This window comes from Cinclus cinclus, chromosome 1 (assembly GCF_963662255.1).
Source record: "Cinclus cinclus chromosome 1, bCinCin1.1, whole genome shotgun sequence".
Classification (NCBI taxonomy): Eukaryota; Metazoa; Chordata; class Aves; order Passeriformes; family Cinclidae; genus Cinclus; species Cinclus cinclus.
Window position 1 is genome coordinate 82,465,205 of NC_085046.1, and position 16,788 is coordinate 82,481,992.

The following is a 16,788-nucleotide window of genomic DNA, read 5'->3' on the forward strand; positions in this document are numbered from 1 at the left end:
AGTCCAGCACATCTGAAATACTTAGAATTTTTATTGTATAAGTCAAACTCAGTTGTGCAGGAGATCTTGTAACAGAAGCCCACAGCTACAGACTACGGAAAACAAGATTTTAAACACATAGAATTAGTTGTAACATATGTATTTTGAAATCTCATCTTAAGCACTCTGAGTATGATTTCTTTTGATGTTGTTGAACTCTTCTAGCAGTTTCAAGTTCTCTGTTAGGTTCGTTACTTAATGCAAATGTCAACACTTTATATGAAGATGTGTCCGTAAGTCCCATACTTATCAAGAATGATGTTTTGTCAAGCTGTTCAAATATTCCTGATCTGGAAGGATCCACAGAGGAGTTAATGGAGTTAATAAAGGGAGTTAATGTTTGTCAGAGCTGGCAAAGCCTTAAGAAAGGTGTATGGCAGAGCACAGGAACTGATACTTCCCTCTATCTATTGGCACATGGGATGACCTGCATCGCTTCTGGGAGTTGTAAAATTGGCCTCAGTTTCTCATTGCTTGTAATTACTTGTTCATATCAATCACTAGAGCTAGAGGAGGTATGATTTGTGTTATGCAAATCAACAGCTCAGGATAAATCTGAAAGAAACAATCCGTTATCAACTAGTAAGAGAGAGATTGCAGTCAAATTGTTCAAAAATTTAGTAAGGTGTTTTGAAATTTGGTTCTAATTTGTAAAAGAAAACTTCTGTGCTGCTCCAGTTGTAAGCAACAGCACAGTATTTTTTTAGCAGTTTTATCCTTTTGTTTGGAGTACGCAATGTTTTTGTGCTTTACTTCTGTTTATTACCAAGTCTGGAGTTAAAGAAAATATATTTAAGGAGAAGATATTTTGAATGTGAGGCCTTTATAGTCCAAGGCTCTTTTTGCATGCGCCTTCTCATGGCCAATATCACAGAGCTAATATTTTTTTCTTTTGATAAGTAATACTGGCACGTTAGAAACATCAGTTGGTCCATTCAAATTTTCACTGTGATTTTGTGTTTTTGTAGATATTAAAATAGCAGTGCAGCTATCAGGCAGTCAATTGGAATGTTTTAGCTTTCAATAATTGTAAGAAAACAAAATCTTTAGAATTCACAGAAATCAGAGGTTTTGATCAATTTTATTGATACATTCCTGTCTGTAAAATAATTAGTCTGGGAAGCATAAAAGGTTTGTTCTTTTCAACAGTTGAAAATGTGAGGTACTCAAAGGTGTTGGAGTCCTTGTTTATAAGTACTGATAAATGCACAATTCTTTAACTTCTGTCTACATTCAAGTTTTGATTTGAATGAAGTTGTGGCTTTCCAGTAGGGTTTTTTCACATTTTTTGAAAACCAAAGCAAGTGTCAAGTTTTGCTAATTCAAGATTCAAGATTTTGTGGTGATAAATTTGGGACTGTGATTTAAATTATATTTGGAATTTCCTTGAATTAAATAAATAGACCTAGATGATAAATTAAATAATATATAGTTAAAAATTCTTGTCTGCCTGTTAGGTAACTAACAAGAAAAAAATTACTATTAATTTTTCAGGGCTTTGACATCTTTCAAACAGTTTTTGAAGACAGAAGAAAACCTAACAATTTCTGGTGAAAAGAAAATGGATCATCTTTTTCATCTTGTAGATGTCATAGAAAAAATTATGATGTTTGATTTCTCAGTTTCTTCAAACAAGTCTCCAATTGAAAATGTCTTGAATAATGCAATTATATGGATAAAAAATTTTGCTGACGGGGAGGAATCTGCCACCAATTTCTCACTTGCAGTTTCTGAACTCCATAAAGAGCTACAAAAAAATTTCCAGTCTTTTCAGAGCTTCTGGACAAAAGAGAAGAAGACAGAATTTTTCTGGTATATAGTGGAAATTGTATTCCATGAACTTGATTCTAGGCTTTCTCTCTGGAGTGAAGTAGAAGAGGAAGGGGTAATTGAAACTTTATCTAGAATTTTATCTTCTATTACAGAAAATAAAATCTATAATAGAAGTATGGCATTGCTCAAAATTATCCTCACTGATTGGCCAGAGTTAAATATTACTGCTTTGGACCATTTAAAACATTTAAGTGGACACTTCCAAAGAAGTCTTTATGAAATTGGATCATTGTCTAGTGATCATGTCAATGTGTCATTTAGCACAATTCCTGGAGTGAGTAATACCTCCTCTTTATTTCTCTCAAATGCAACTTTTATGTATAAGGTACAAGAATTAGGAGAATTTGTGCATGATTTCCTCAGAAATATCCAAAAATTAAATAGTACTGGTGTGGCCTCACTTGTTCCAAAAATTTTCTCTCTGTACCAGAATGATGATCTGGTTTTAAATATTAAGAGTAATAACACTCTGTTAAAATTTCTTTATGAGACTTCAAAAAGTATGTCGTCTTCTCAAGTATGGCATGATTTGCAAAATAAGGAACTAGTTTTTGATTTTCTGTTTGAAACTTTTGATCTTCTCTGGAACCTCACCAGTAAGTCTCTCTGTGAAAAGTTACTGTTAATTTACAACTACACAGAGTTTCAGGCACAGTTTCTTGCACAGAATGGAAAAAAAGATATACAAGTTGTTTATGACACTCTGAGCAGCCTTAAAACTTTATTCATAGATGAAGAGCTCCAAACAGACGTCTTATGTTTTTTGGAAGATTTTCTTGATCTGTCTCCAGGATGTCTGGTAAATAATGGGTGTACTGATTTTTATCTAACAAACATGAGTTCTGTAGAACATTCAGCAGAGGTTTATAACTTACTTCTGATTCCATTGGACAGCGTCCTGTCTAATGTAACAAACTGGGGAGTAAAAGTAAGTGTGCCTTCTGCTTTGCACTGCACTTTTACATGGCTTCAGATGTGGACAGAGATTTTTGAAGAAGCATCGGAAATCTTACATTTGAATACAACCTCTTTTGTTTGCCTTAAAGATGATTTGGCACATCTCTCTGAAAACCTTCTAAATGTAACTCAAGATGAACTGTGCAACAATACAGCTATGGCTATTGTTGAAGCTACAGGAGCAGCAATGAAGCTATTAAAAGCTCTGTATCAGGAGCATGGCAATTTAGATCACTTGAAAGATTATGAGGCTTTCCTTGTTAATCTTCACAGTGTAATTAACAATGCATTTGATGTCACAAATTTGCTTAAAGACAGCAGTTTTGAAAGTGTTTTAGAGGCAATGGGAGTCATGACAACTAAAATGCAGAAATCTATATTGATGATTGTTAATGAAGAGTTTTTGAGTTCTTGGCTTGATGCTTTCATCTCAGGAGGATCTGAGGGAGAAGATAAGGGTGCTCGTGTATTTTCCATTGGAAATTCCCTTTCTACTATTCTTAAGCTCTCTCAAAAGGAACTTGAAATTATTCTCACTGAGATAAATGACACATATGCTTTTTTAAAAAGTGTGCCTCGAGACAAACATATGGTTTGTATCAGCATTTTCCAGAATATTACCAAACTAATTTTGGATAGTACTCTGAAAGACATAAGCTACTTGCAAACAAATTTTTCATCTCATCTTACCTCCTTTCTAAAGTTTCATAGTACAATGGCTGAAGCAGAGGACTGTAACACATGGATACATGGATTAAGTAATTTCACTGAGAAATACAAGTCACCTTCTCAACTTGAAAGTGCAAAACATATTTTATTTCTTCTGCAATCTCTGGGAAATGCTGAGACAGTTGCTAAGATAATGAATGTGATGGACTTTGTTAATTTGGTTTTTAATTTGACACTCCCTGAATGTTCCCTGGGTACTTCTGATGAGATTTGTGTAAGTGTTTATTTCAATATCATAGCAAAAACTTTGAAATCTATTCTCCCCAAATTTTATGTAAAAGATAACATTAACATGCTTGAATTTATTTTTAAACTTTTCAATAACTCTGGAGAGCAAATAGAAACTGTTATCAGTGATTTAGCTGGGAGCTCATTATATATTTCAAATAAGACCCATTTTAGTCAGTCAACCCGTGATTTTAACAGGACTTCAAGAATGCTCCTTAATCCTTTTCACCAAATTCATCTTTTATCAGTGGAACTTTTGTCAGAAATTCAAAGTCTTCTGAGAAACAAAACTTCTGAAAACAGCTCCTCTCATTTGGGCAATGAGATTGACCCTTTCTTGAATGGGAAAAATATCAGTTTGTTGATGGAATTCTTTCAATATATGATTAGAAAGATTGACTCAAACTTGCAGAATGAGCACAAAACATTCCTTCAGAAACTGGTAGAAACAGCAGGTTTGAATATTGAAGTGGTAAGGAAGACAATTGAAATTTTCAAGTCTCCTACTTTTACTGTCTTTCCATTAAGAGATGAAAAGGAGCTTCTAAAGCATATGGTTCCCTTGGTGCAAAATATGAGAAACATGGACTTGGAGTTTTTGATAAGTAGATTCAAACAGGTCCAGGAGAATCTAGAAAATTTCTTTAAAAATATTAAACCTTTTTCTCTTGAGAACTCTGAGTTAGGTACTTTGACAGGCTGGTGGGATGCATTTGAGAACATATCTTGTTACTGGAACCTGACTGATGTATGGCAAATAACACAGCTTTTTGAACAAGATGAGCCCTACAATATGCAAGATGTGTTCAACCTCCTGTTTGATGTCATCAGCCTTACAGAAAGATTGGCTCATGGAAATGTTACAGAAGCATTAACTGAAATATATGCTTTCATACTGACCCAGGAAGAAAAAATGCCAGTGTTTACTGATGAGGAGTTCTCTAACCAAGTAGAAGATCTTCTAACGTTGCTGGAGACGTTGGCAGACATCTCTGATGAACCTGGAGAAGCTTCTGTTTGTTTTTCTGCAGCATTCTGCTGGACTCTCACAACAGCAACACCTCTCACAACAGAAACACCTCACAGTGATCCCACTGTTAAACTTTGTGACTTTGTGCATACCAATTCTACTCTTCATTACAATGCAGTCATCGAAGTCATTAAGGAGCTTAAACTCATCACTCTGGATGACAGTTTCACTTGCTCTATAGAGGACATTCAGATGGATATCACTCGTAATCTGACTTGCTTTTTTCGTCAGATCAAAGAATGGAACTCCATCATTTTGAAGTTTTCTGAGCTCTATCATATAAATAGCTCAGTTCTCAAAGAGCTGCTAGATTTTTGGAATGAACTATCCCTTTATGCTGTGCCACCCCAAGTGAATAATACATATGCAATCAATTGTTCCTCCACATCAAAGAGCCAAATGGCTTTACAAATTGTAGAAACTCTGGACAACATTTCAGTGTCAGAAATGGAAATGGCCAAAAGTCTTCTTAAGCAGCTTGAAAATCTTTACAGTGGCCTGAGTTGGAACAGAGAGTCAAGAACATCACTTAAGAGTGTTCTTACTAATCTTAAGAATATGACCAGTGAAGTTTCTAGACTCCTGAATACTGAAGCTGTCCTTTCTCTTCTCTCTGTAATTCAGCCTTTAATGACACTGTCATCTGTTGGTAACCAGACACACACAATACTTTTGACAATATCAGCTTTAAGTGGGAACATCAATATATCTGATAACTTTGAGAACTTCTGGTTTCCTGTAGTTACAAGCATAGAAAATTTATTGGTGAATTTTAGTCTTAGACACTTACTTGTGGCGATAAATCAAGAGTTTCAATTACTAAAGTTTGCCACTGGACAGTCCTCTTCAATGGCTCCTGATGCTTTACTAGAGCAGTTTAACATATCATCTATAGATGCTATATCAAGAAATTTTGAAGATATAAAAGACATCCTGAAGAGCATTCTATGCGAGTGTAACAATAAAAATTATTCTAAAGCAATGCATGATCTGATTCTCCTTATGACTAATGAAAGTTCATCAAATAACCTACTGCTGGCTGTCAAAGATATTATTGCCTTTCTGGAGCTATTGCAAAATGAGTCTAAGAAGGATGACACTAGTATGTTGTTTGGTGACAGTCTTTTAAGCAGAGAGAAATTGAATAATACTCATCCTGCTTTGTCAGCTTTGCTAAACAGCATCCTTCATACAATTGCTGATCTTGATGTTGCAGAAGCAGCTTTGCATACAAACAATACTGAGCTTCATAAAGTTGACTTCCTTGATTCATTCTTTTATAATGCACCATATAGAGACACTTCTACTCAGTCCCAAAGAAGAGCTCTGGAGATCATGCAAGAGATTTTGCAAATAATATTTCAGTCTACTGCAGAACATGACAGGAATAAAATAAAACTCTTACTAATGAATTTGCATAAGGATGTAATGGCAGAACTGAGGTGAGTGTTTTCCATGTACTCATTTTGGGAAGTGTGCTGACAATGACAGAAGGGCTTTCTGTTTATGGACAGCTCAATCAAAGCTTTTAAGGCAATTAGAGTTTAATTTCAGATTTGTTCCATCTTGTTGTTCAGACCAGCTGTATTTGGTATCAGAACACATTGTGTGAATGAGATTATTGTGTTTAGTTTATGTTTACTATATGTGTTTAGTCATATATATTGATACTTGAATTGGTTTCTTTGGAATTATTATAGAAACAATTATTTGAAGATACTGGTGTTTTAAAATCCTTGCAAGTCTGAATACTGAACCCCTGCTAATTGGCAGGCAACAGTAATTTTTGCCTATGGAGCTAAACGTTAAGGAATGCTTGGGCCTGATTTTTTGTGGCATGTGGAGGTACTTTCTATATCCAAATATAGCTATTCAAAGTTTCTTTAACTTAAAATTTGTGATATCCTATGTTGTGGCTATTGCGTTAAATTGTTTCGTTTAACAATCTGAAGGAATCTTGAGCCCACAATCATTTTTGCCTGATTAGTCAGATCAGATATAATCCAGAAGCAGAGGAAACTTCTTCAGGCTGACTGATGTTTTACTTAATAAAATGGCTGTTAGATTGGAGTTGTTACATTTAAACAATATTGAATGTGCCCACAAGTTGGTTGCTCCAGACAGCTCTAGGGTATCTTGCTGTTGGAACTACTGATCTTAGTGATGTAAACCAACTGAGAAATGGCATTGCAAAGTTGATGCTCTGTTGTGGTATTTTGACCTTTATGATTAATTTTATGCAAATACCTGAAACCATTGTCCATGAAGGTCAAGTATTAACCTAATCTGCTGAAAAATATCAAAAGCAAGTACTAGAAAAGTGGTTTATTTTCCCTGCGTGCTAATTATCTGCTCTTTGCCATCAACTCAGCATATTCTGTGGGCTCTCAGTATTTCTGAAGCTATTATGATTTTGCTTGTTTTGTGAAGGTATTTTCTAGTGCTCCTACAGTATATTTTTTAAAACATGAAAGTGCTATATCTTGATTTTTGAAGAGTTCAAACAAATGTAATAATTGTTAATATTGAAATCCTTGTGTGGTTAATTGAAGTCTGCATTTGTACATTGTCACTTCTTGAAATTTTTCTGTGGTACCCTTGGAATGAAAATAACGTTTTCTTATTGATGTTTCTACAGAGCATCTAAAATCTGCAGCATTCTTCAGGAACGTTTATACCCTGATAGTGTCATACTGTTGCAAAAATTGCAATTTACCATTTTGAACATTCTCAAAATCTTTTCAGGTTGGTTATCACAGTAGCGGCTCTGAGTCCCCATGTGTTAATGCTAAGTTAAGGCTTTACTCTAAGAAATCTTTTGGTGAATAATTCGGGTGACGTCAAGCAAGGCAAGCATACTGATACCTGGAAATTAAACCAACAGAGGCACAGGAGAAAATCTGATGCAGATCATACAAAGGGATGATTTCTTTTTGGAGTGTTGATGTAGATTTTAAATCCCAGTGAAAGCAGGAGATCTTGCATCTCCTCCTCAGCTAATGAGTTGAGTCATCTCAGGTTTTATTTTTTTTTTAATGAGCCAGATTTGCCACAGGGCAGCATGTAGTTGACAGTAAGGAAAAATGGGGGAAATATTTAAAGGAAGTATCGTCTCTTGCTTTTGGCCATGTCATGCAGTGAATTGCAGCTGAAAAACTCCACGTTCAACAAGGTTTTCAAATTTTGCTGTGTTGCCTTGTTTCATTCCTTATATTTATGTTCCCAAGTTGTGCGCTAAGAAAGGCTCTATATTGACCCCTGTTTAATTTCATATTATGTTTTCTTTGGAAAAAAAAAGCCAGTGCATTTCAAAGTTCGTATTTAACCAACTATGCCCAGAATTGCACAGAGCAATTAGGAGGCATTAACTTACCCTTCTAAAACAAGGGATAAGACTGTAATGTTTTATGTCAAATTAATTTCCAAAAAAGTGTAAGATGTAATTACAACTCAATGTTGGCTGTCTTCTCTACTCTCCTGTGATGGATGTGGTACCAAAGAATAAAATGGTGGTGATGTTGAGCTACGATAAGTGATACTGAAATTATGTAGCCAGGTACCTGTGTTCTGTCCTTGACCTCTGAATAACAGTCTATTTATTGAGAGAACTGAGATTAGGGAACTAAATTTCAGTCATTCTCATTTCAATCCTCTGTTTGTGGGAATGTTTCATAATGTTTCATTTGTTACAGAAAACTTTATAAAACCTAATGCAAAAAAGATGAAAACTGCTTGATTTGGTTTGATTTGAGGAATTGTATTGTGTTACTTCTATGAGTAAGACCAAGGTTTGCTTGCTTTAGAAGCAGTGTTTAATGTTTAGTATTCTTCCTACTTGATTTAAGAACCAAACTTAAGGGAGAAAAAACCCCATAGTTGAAAAAATTACCTTGGTACTAAATGAGAATTCAGAAATCAAGCGAAATTCCTTCACTACTATGCCATGTACAAACCCACTGCAGACACCAGAACGGAGGCTCTTTCCAAGTATATGGAGACTGCAAGCTTGGTAGGAACGGCCTCCATGGATTAACAAGGGGATAATACTATCACCCTATAAGGGTTCATTATCCTAAGATATGGAACGTGCTTATGTAATGCTGTTTTGCACCCCTTGTAGTTTGGGTTTGAAAGTTACTGCTCACTGGAGGGTTAGTAACACCCAGCTGTTCCTACAAGGGAATAGCATCAGGGGAGCCTGCCTGAGGAAAAGTTAGATGTGGTTAATACACTGAGCTGCTCACAGTTATGCTTCTTGCTCATGAAGAGCAAATAAGAAATTTTCTTCTCTGGTTCTGTAGCAGGTAGGGATGTTCTTATTATTGATCAGGAAAATGTAATGCAGAAGAATAACTGAAATGGAATCAAACTGGCCTTTCTAGTCCACTGAAATGATATGTGAATTTAGATAGAAATATTTTTCTGTGCCTAACATATCAGATGTTCCTTGCTTTTAAAAATGTTCTCTCCAGTATTAACTGGCTAATTTTAAATTTGATTTCAAGTTTTTTTTTTTTGTCTGATTAAATCTGGACATTCTCTCTTACAGAAGAACCCATTGTCTTTAGCAACATTTTCTGTGTGATTACAAAGTGTAAAGATGGATTAATGAGTCACTTGCTCCTCGCTGTCTTTGAAGGGATTGCTGTGGTTCAAGATCATTATCAGGTCTGAATGATTCCCTCACCTACAAGTGTATTTTAAAACATGCATTAAATTTTGGAAACAAATGGAAGTTTCCTTTTTTTCCCCACTTTCTGAATGACAAGTCCCCACAGTGACTATACAAACTTGAGATTTAAATAGGTTTAACGCTGATAATTTTGATGGTGATACCCAGAAGAAATTCCTTAAATGAACACTGGTGAGCTTTACAAGCTGTAAGTATGACTTTGAATTATTAGAAGTCCTATAACTAGGATAACTGGATTTTCAATCAATGTCAAACAGCAGCCCATTTTTAGTTTCTTTAAATTCTGTCGTTCTGCTAATTTAATGAGTTATAGTACATTTATACTTCTAAATCTTCACAGGAACATTTGTGAAATTAAACTAGAAAAAAATAAACTTCTTGGCCAGAATAATTTCAGCTAAAATAGCTAAAATAGCAGTTATGATTACCAGTTTTGTTCAGTCTGTTTTCCTTTAGTATGAAATTTCCAGCAGGTGAGAGTAATATTTGGCATATAGAGACTCATCCAGAGTTGGAAGCAGGTCTTTGGATAGCACACGTGTATACACAGACTAAAATACTAAAGTCATGCTTTTTAGTGTAGAATTTATCTTCTCTTTAATAAATAGCTCTGCTGCTTTGTGTACCTGGACATTTTTCTGATATGAACAGCAATGTGTTAAAGTAAACAGATGACAAGTGGCATCACTCTTATCTCAAGGCAGACTTTTGCAGGCCAGATGCATTTTTGTAGTCACCGCTCTTCTATGACATACTTCTGCAAATATCAAAAAACTGCACAAGGTAAAAATTGTAAACATTCAGGAGAAAATATAAAAGTGCATACTATGCAGAGCATAATACATTAAAAACTTTGGATATGAGGATCCAGATTTTTTTTTTGTTGAATGGAAATTGATGTTGTACAAAACAATTTTTTTTGGAAAAAGATAAAAATGGTCAGACTGAAAACAAAAAAAAACACAACCAAAAAACCCCAACCAACCAGCTCATTTAATTTTGAAACAAATTTTAAAAGGTTGGCATTTCTATCAGTGGATGACTCTCCTTGACAGGCTAGTTCAAATTCCCAATCTGATTGTTTCCAAAACTCAAATATTTGAAAATTCATTGGTTCTAGAAAACATTTAATCCAGTTTCAGTTAATCATACAATGATTAAGAGAACATTACCTTACCCATATTCTCAGTTGAAAATACAAATCATCGAGGTCATTGAGAGCTGCTACTTCTATATAAAATATAACACAATATCATTAATTTACTAAACATGTGATCACTGTGTTCTGCAGGATTTTGGAAGATATTTGCCTGCTTTCAACAAGGGGGATTGTGAGAGTATGGCATATATAAACCAAAAACTTTCCAATGTGTTGTTCAGCTTCGTGGGAACCTTGCAGAATACCAGCAGTGACAGCTGTGAATGCCAGCTAATGTTGGGGAACATCCAGAGACGACTGCAAATGTAAAGCCTTTCCCATTGTGGTACCCCAAATGGTTCTTCATCATTAGTGATGCCGTTCTGTGCATATGTCTGTGTTCCAAATTAAGTAATTACAGGAGAAATATTGTCTTTTTGAGCTTTGCTGATTTAACTTAAAACTAAGTGGATAAAATGTTCAAATTATTTAAGTAATTTAGAAAAACTTAAAATTTCTAAAAACCTTTACATTTTTTACCAAGCACTTGCAGCAGATCTTGCTGCTGCATCAGCTGAATGCTTCTGATTACAACTAAGAAAATTTTAAATTTCTTGTGACTTCAGTTAAATCAAAATTTTGCTATCTAAATTTTTTTATTTATAGCTCTTTTGTTATGGCTTTTCCTCTAATAGCTCAATACCTTTTTGTGAAATGTTAAGCATTCAGATCAGTTCAGCAGTTCAAAGAGTTACAAACACAGTATGACGATTGTAAATTGATGGGATTGAACTCCAAACAACTTCTGATAGTTGTTATTTGCTTGGGGGAAATCATTATATTTTAAGTAAAGATGCTACCACAGAGTATTTCAAATTTGCAATCAGGTAGAAGTAGACATTGTTATAATTGTTGGTATGCTAGTTTGACTGTTGGATTTCTTTCACAATAGGCTTGAATGGTGTCTGTGAATTACAGTAATAATACAGAAAAACTTGAGCCTAAATATTTCTCCTAAATACCATGGGCTCATGTCCAGTTTTGAAGAGAAAATCATACCCAATGTGTGCATTCTCTTCATCACTTAAATTATAATTAGATAGACTTTTATTTCTTTCATCCTGAATTGCAGTGATTTATATATCTAGGTTTTAAAAATATGTGTTCAGTAAGAAACATGGAAGTGAATATTGCTAGACCTGTCCTTCTCCATAAGTTACTGTTTTCTAGTGCCCTCAGTCATTATAGGAATGTATCTCTGCATATGTACATATGTAGAGATATACGTAGATATATACATGTGTGTCTCTAGATATGCAGTCTCATTTAGACATGAAATATGATGACCACTGCACCATAGAAATACCACACAAGGACTGTAGAGGTGCTGACTGCATGCACAGTGTGTGCACACAGAGCATAATGGGACTCTATTGCCTCTTTTAGTATGTTAGTCTTTACACATCGAAATGCCAGTGACTTGCTTTGGATAACTTGTGAAACTAAGGCTGTCATTCCAGGGTGTCTGAAAATTTGGAGCTACAGTTGTCAGAAAATCCAGTGGCAGCTTTCCTCAGCAATTTTAATCTTATGAATGGTGGGTTCCAGTTTTCTTCACTTTTCCTATAAGTAACTCTAGCATAATTTTGTTGGACAATAACTGTTTGTCCTTTCAAGTTCAAAGGGAGGCTGTTTATGGAGACTATTGACAATAGGCAATATTGATTAATATTGCAATTGACTTAATATAGGCAATTGACTTAAGGCAATATTGTCACTCACAGTGAATTGAATGGAAAGGACACAATCTGTAGGAAATCTAATTAATCAAATTGGTGCTGTTGGTATTATTTTCTTCCTCTTCCAGATCTGAAAGTCAAAGATTTTGTGTGGAATATTACTCAGTTGAGGTTGGATGTTGGTTCCTCTGTTAATATATCTGAAGAAACGGTCAATGCCATCTTGGAAGCCAGTGTCTCTCATTCAGAGGTAAAAGACCAAAAAGAGGTATCAAATTAGTGGGTCAGCCTATAGCATTGGTGTGCCACTGGAACAAAACAAGCCACATTGTTTCTGTGGAATCTTATATTTTCACTTATCACTTCCATGTGAAATAATTTGGAAGTTTTAGGACTTTAAAGTAATAATGTGAAGCATTGAGAGATCAGTTAATAGAAGCACTATTCCTCTGGTCTCAAATGATGTTGCCTCATTACTTTCAGCAGTGTTTTACCCTCTTGTGCTGATGCAGAATTGGAGCTTTTATTGTCTTGCTATTGTAGAAAATATGAGGGTTTCTGGAGATATAATTTTGTACCTTACCACTTCTGCTCACTGTGGTAAGGAATTGTCTTACATAAATATTTTGAAAATTTCTTTGTTTGTTCCTCACTATTCTTACATTATCTTACCGCTGTTTTGCTTTACTTTCATTTTGAGTTGTTGACTCTTGAGTATTGTAAGTTTTCTGCGGGAAAAGCTGTGTGTTACCATTGCTTTTTTCCCTGTGATCCCAGTGATGAGTTGAAATATTGAGAAATGCCAACGAATAGGTTCTCTCTGCTGCGAGCGTCAGTTTAAGAGCTGAGGTGTAAATTGATCATCTCAGCCAAGCAGCCACTGGGTGTCAGTGATGCTCCGCTTGCAGAAGCTGTCGCAAGCTCTGTTCCTGAAAAGTGCAGCATTAAAAAGGCAGTTCAGAACATCGTGGCTACTTATGGATGATTTGTTCTTCTGCTTCTGTGGCAGTGTGACTGCCTTCATTGTTAGCTTGTTACTACTGTGATACCACTAAATGGTAATGAGAGAAGTCAGCTGAAAGCAATTCTGTTAAATGGGATTCAGTCCACCTTTGATCCTTTGGAATAACAATGCTAATTGGCTGAATTGTCAAATTACTTTCCATCCTTACTTTTTGCCGGTCATATGTAGAGCTTAGATATATACACACGTCTCACATTTGGATAACTATACAGAATTTTTTGTCTGCTTAGTGTTTAAATCCTCCCCCAGTCCAACTGGAGCATTAAGAGCCTGTGTCTCATGGTGATTATGAAAGATGCACAAGTATTTTTTAGAGCTATATTTTAGGCATGCCCATTATGTTTATTGTCTATACAGTCACTGATAACCTAATGATATCTATAGGCCCATTGGTAGCCCTATATTTCTGTATATACTACTACTGTGCTTTCTTCTGGAACAGTAAGAGTAAGCCTGGGAATTTTTTGTGCTTATTGTATTTACCTGAAATTTCTGTCACAATGTTATGACAATGTGCTGACCATGCTCATTGCTCTGTGATGAAGTGATTTAAAATTACTTAAAACCTGTAACCTGAAGACTATAAGCCTTAATTTACTGAATGTAGGAGTTTGGATTAACTCTGGTACTCAGAAAGCTGCAAGGAAAGTTCAGAGGAACTTAACCTAAGGGAGAAAACATAGAATGTGTTAAAATTGCACTGAAATGGTGATATTTGTGTGAGGCACATTTGAAATAAATTTCAAATTTATTTTAAAAGCAAGAAGTCAAAATCAGTATCACTTTATGCTGCTCACAGAATTATGTTGATATTCTGTTCCTTGAATGCACACAATGAAAAGTGAATCTGTAGATATATATAAAAAACACTGTAGAATCACAGAGGCAAAATTCTGTTCCCGAATAAAAATCAAATTATTAAGTTGGAAAATAAAATGTTAGTAAGAATTAAAGAGTTAAATTTCATATCCTGACTGCCTTGCAGATCCTCTCCCTGACTGGGTACAATTAGCAGCAAGAGATGCATTCAGTGGAGGTGGAGAGGCAGATTTTGTCCTAAACAGTACAAAGCAGCCCTGTACTTTGGCTCCTACAACTTCCTAAAAAACTTGTCATTTTTATGGACTTGTTGAGAATGGGTAGTAGCTAAGAACTCCTGGGATATCTGGACTTCAAACACTTGCCATTATCCAAGATGGTTTTATTACAGTCTCACCCAAGGTCTCCTTAGGCATTTGTCCCTTCATCTGCTATTAAATGATTCTTTAACTGAGAAATGTGAGCTGGCTCAGAGTCGATGCTGTGCCATATAGGCATCCCCAAGTATTAAATTTGTGTGTCCTTTAAAAGAAGGAAGGACCGTATTGTTTGAGGTTAGTGATTCACATGACTAGATTTTGATCTTCAGGTGTTTCTGCAGCAGAGGTGTATATCTGCTAGAAGTGTGCTCAAGATTGTAAATATGCCTGCTTATGGTATGAATGCTCAAGAATGAATGATTGACCTGTGAAAAATGAAAGCAAATCCTCATAAGAAATATACTTCATCTTGTTATATGTGCAAGGACTATAAAGTAAGAACATAGCAATCTGATATAAAGCTGAATGGTTTATTATTTCAGGTCTGTTGGTGCCTGCAAATTGTCATGTTACTGTGACACAAATTTTCACCTTATTGACTACAAAAAAAAGGTGATATATTTCAGGGAGAAAAAGTTTTAATACACATATGTTGTGATAGGTTCTTTACAGTGCCTTTGTGGTAGCCTTAACTGGAAGATGTGATGAAGAAGTACTTAGCCTACTGCTAAAGCTGCCTGAAAGCAATAGAACTTCCCTGGCAGTGGAAGAATTATGTTCTTTACCAGCACTGGACTTGTATACCATGTTTGTATTGATTATACAAAATTTGAACATACGTCACATCATGTACAAGGTAAGATGTTTTCATTTGAAGGTACTATGAAATGTACAGGTAGATAGATTAATAATTCTATTATTTCTTCAGATGTTCTTTCTCTGTGAAAGCAAAAAGTGTACATATGGCATTTTTTGTCTTCATTTGGCTCCCCAAAATACATCAATTGAAGAATGGGGCTGATAGATGCTTCATCAGGAAAATTATCACTGAGGAGCTAATTATGAAATCTGCAGAAAACACTGGAGGTCAATGACATAGTTTTATTAATCTTTAGCAGAGTTTGCTGTTCATGCAATTAGTCACTTCATTATTTGTAAGAGTGGAAGCTTGATCTGGCAGCATTTGAACTAAAACCAGCATAGTAGCTCACATCACAAAAATGAGTTATTTTCTAGGAAGAATTGATAGCACTGTGGATGCAAATGTCTGTGGCACAGCTGTATTACCTGTACAACTGTAGATAATCTGGAATCTAGTATGGTTATTCAGTGAGATAAGGGTTTTGTCTGTTTCAGCTAAGAACAGAATTATTGTATGGGATAGCTAGAAGACATTTAGTTCAGTTCTTTTGGGGGTAATTGATTGGCCAAACATAAATATGTTCTATTCAGCATGAATAGCTGAAATATACCTATTGTGAGAAAGAATTTTTTTTTTTCTAAAGCTCTAGGGATTGGGTTGTATTCTGGATGCTGCATACTCAGTTGAGCAGGTTAGACATAGAATTTTGTAAACAAAAACATTTCCCACAGTAGGTAAATATATCAGAGGGAAAAGATTTTACTTCCTGAATTATCTACAAGCCTAGAAGGGGAAAAAATAGAAGAAAATAAACCAGTGCTTATTCTGATGAATGTTTCTACTGAACTCTACAGAAATCTATTCAAGTCCTAGCAAAGGGAAAAAAATGTTGTCAGCTCATCCTAAATTATAATGGAAGTTCTACTACCTTTTTAGCCAAATAAGATTTTTTTATGGGTGTCTTTGAATTTTTTTTTTTTAACAATGTAAGAGCTGGTGAAGGCTGAGAAGAAAATCAAGCACAGACATTATCGTAGGAAGACAAAGATGGATATAAAATAGATAATCAGAGGAAAAACTGAAACTACATAATTAGATTATTGTGGTTTTATTATTTTGCATAGACAGGTAAAAATGAATCTGTTTGCATTATTGTATCATCTAACTAATCTCCAAAACAAAAGGAACAGAGAGAAAATCCATAATGATGAATTTGCATCATGGAAATAGCAAACAGCCATTTGAACTTAGGTCAAGTAGGTAATAAAATGCACACAGTTCTTTTGGGCATGAAAAATTCAAAGGCAGGAAGAGTGTGGCATGAAAGTTAGTTACTTTAGCGGTCATATTAAGCAATAAAAGTGGTTTATAAATTTAATTTAGCTTACAAAATATTTTTCAAATCTTAAATTATTGCATTGAACATTTTTAAAGTGG

At 35.0% G+C, this 16,788-nt stretch overlaps 1 protein-coding gene across 1 annotated transcript in view; it reads left to right on the plus strand.

Annotated features, from left to right (window-relative positions):
* The window catches only part of ABCA13 (ATP binding cassette subfamily A member 13), a 169,151-nt gene that overhangs the window by 21,575 nt on the left and 130,788 nt on the right, over window positions 1–16,788 (plus strand). Inside the window, 7 exon segments of the mRNA XM_062499970.1 lie at window positions 1,534–6,258; window positions 7,455–7,561; window positions 9,366–9,484; window positions 10,801–10,973; window positions 12,168–12,244; window positions 12,515–12,636; window positions 15,151–15,345. Coding sequence (XP_062355954.1) covers window positions 1,534–6,258; window positions 7,455–7,561; window positions 9,366–9,484; window positions 10,801–10,973; window positions 12,168–12,244; window positions 12,515–12,636; window positions 15,151–15,345 — 5,518 coding nt within the window.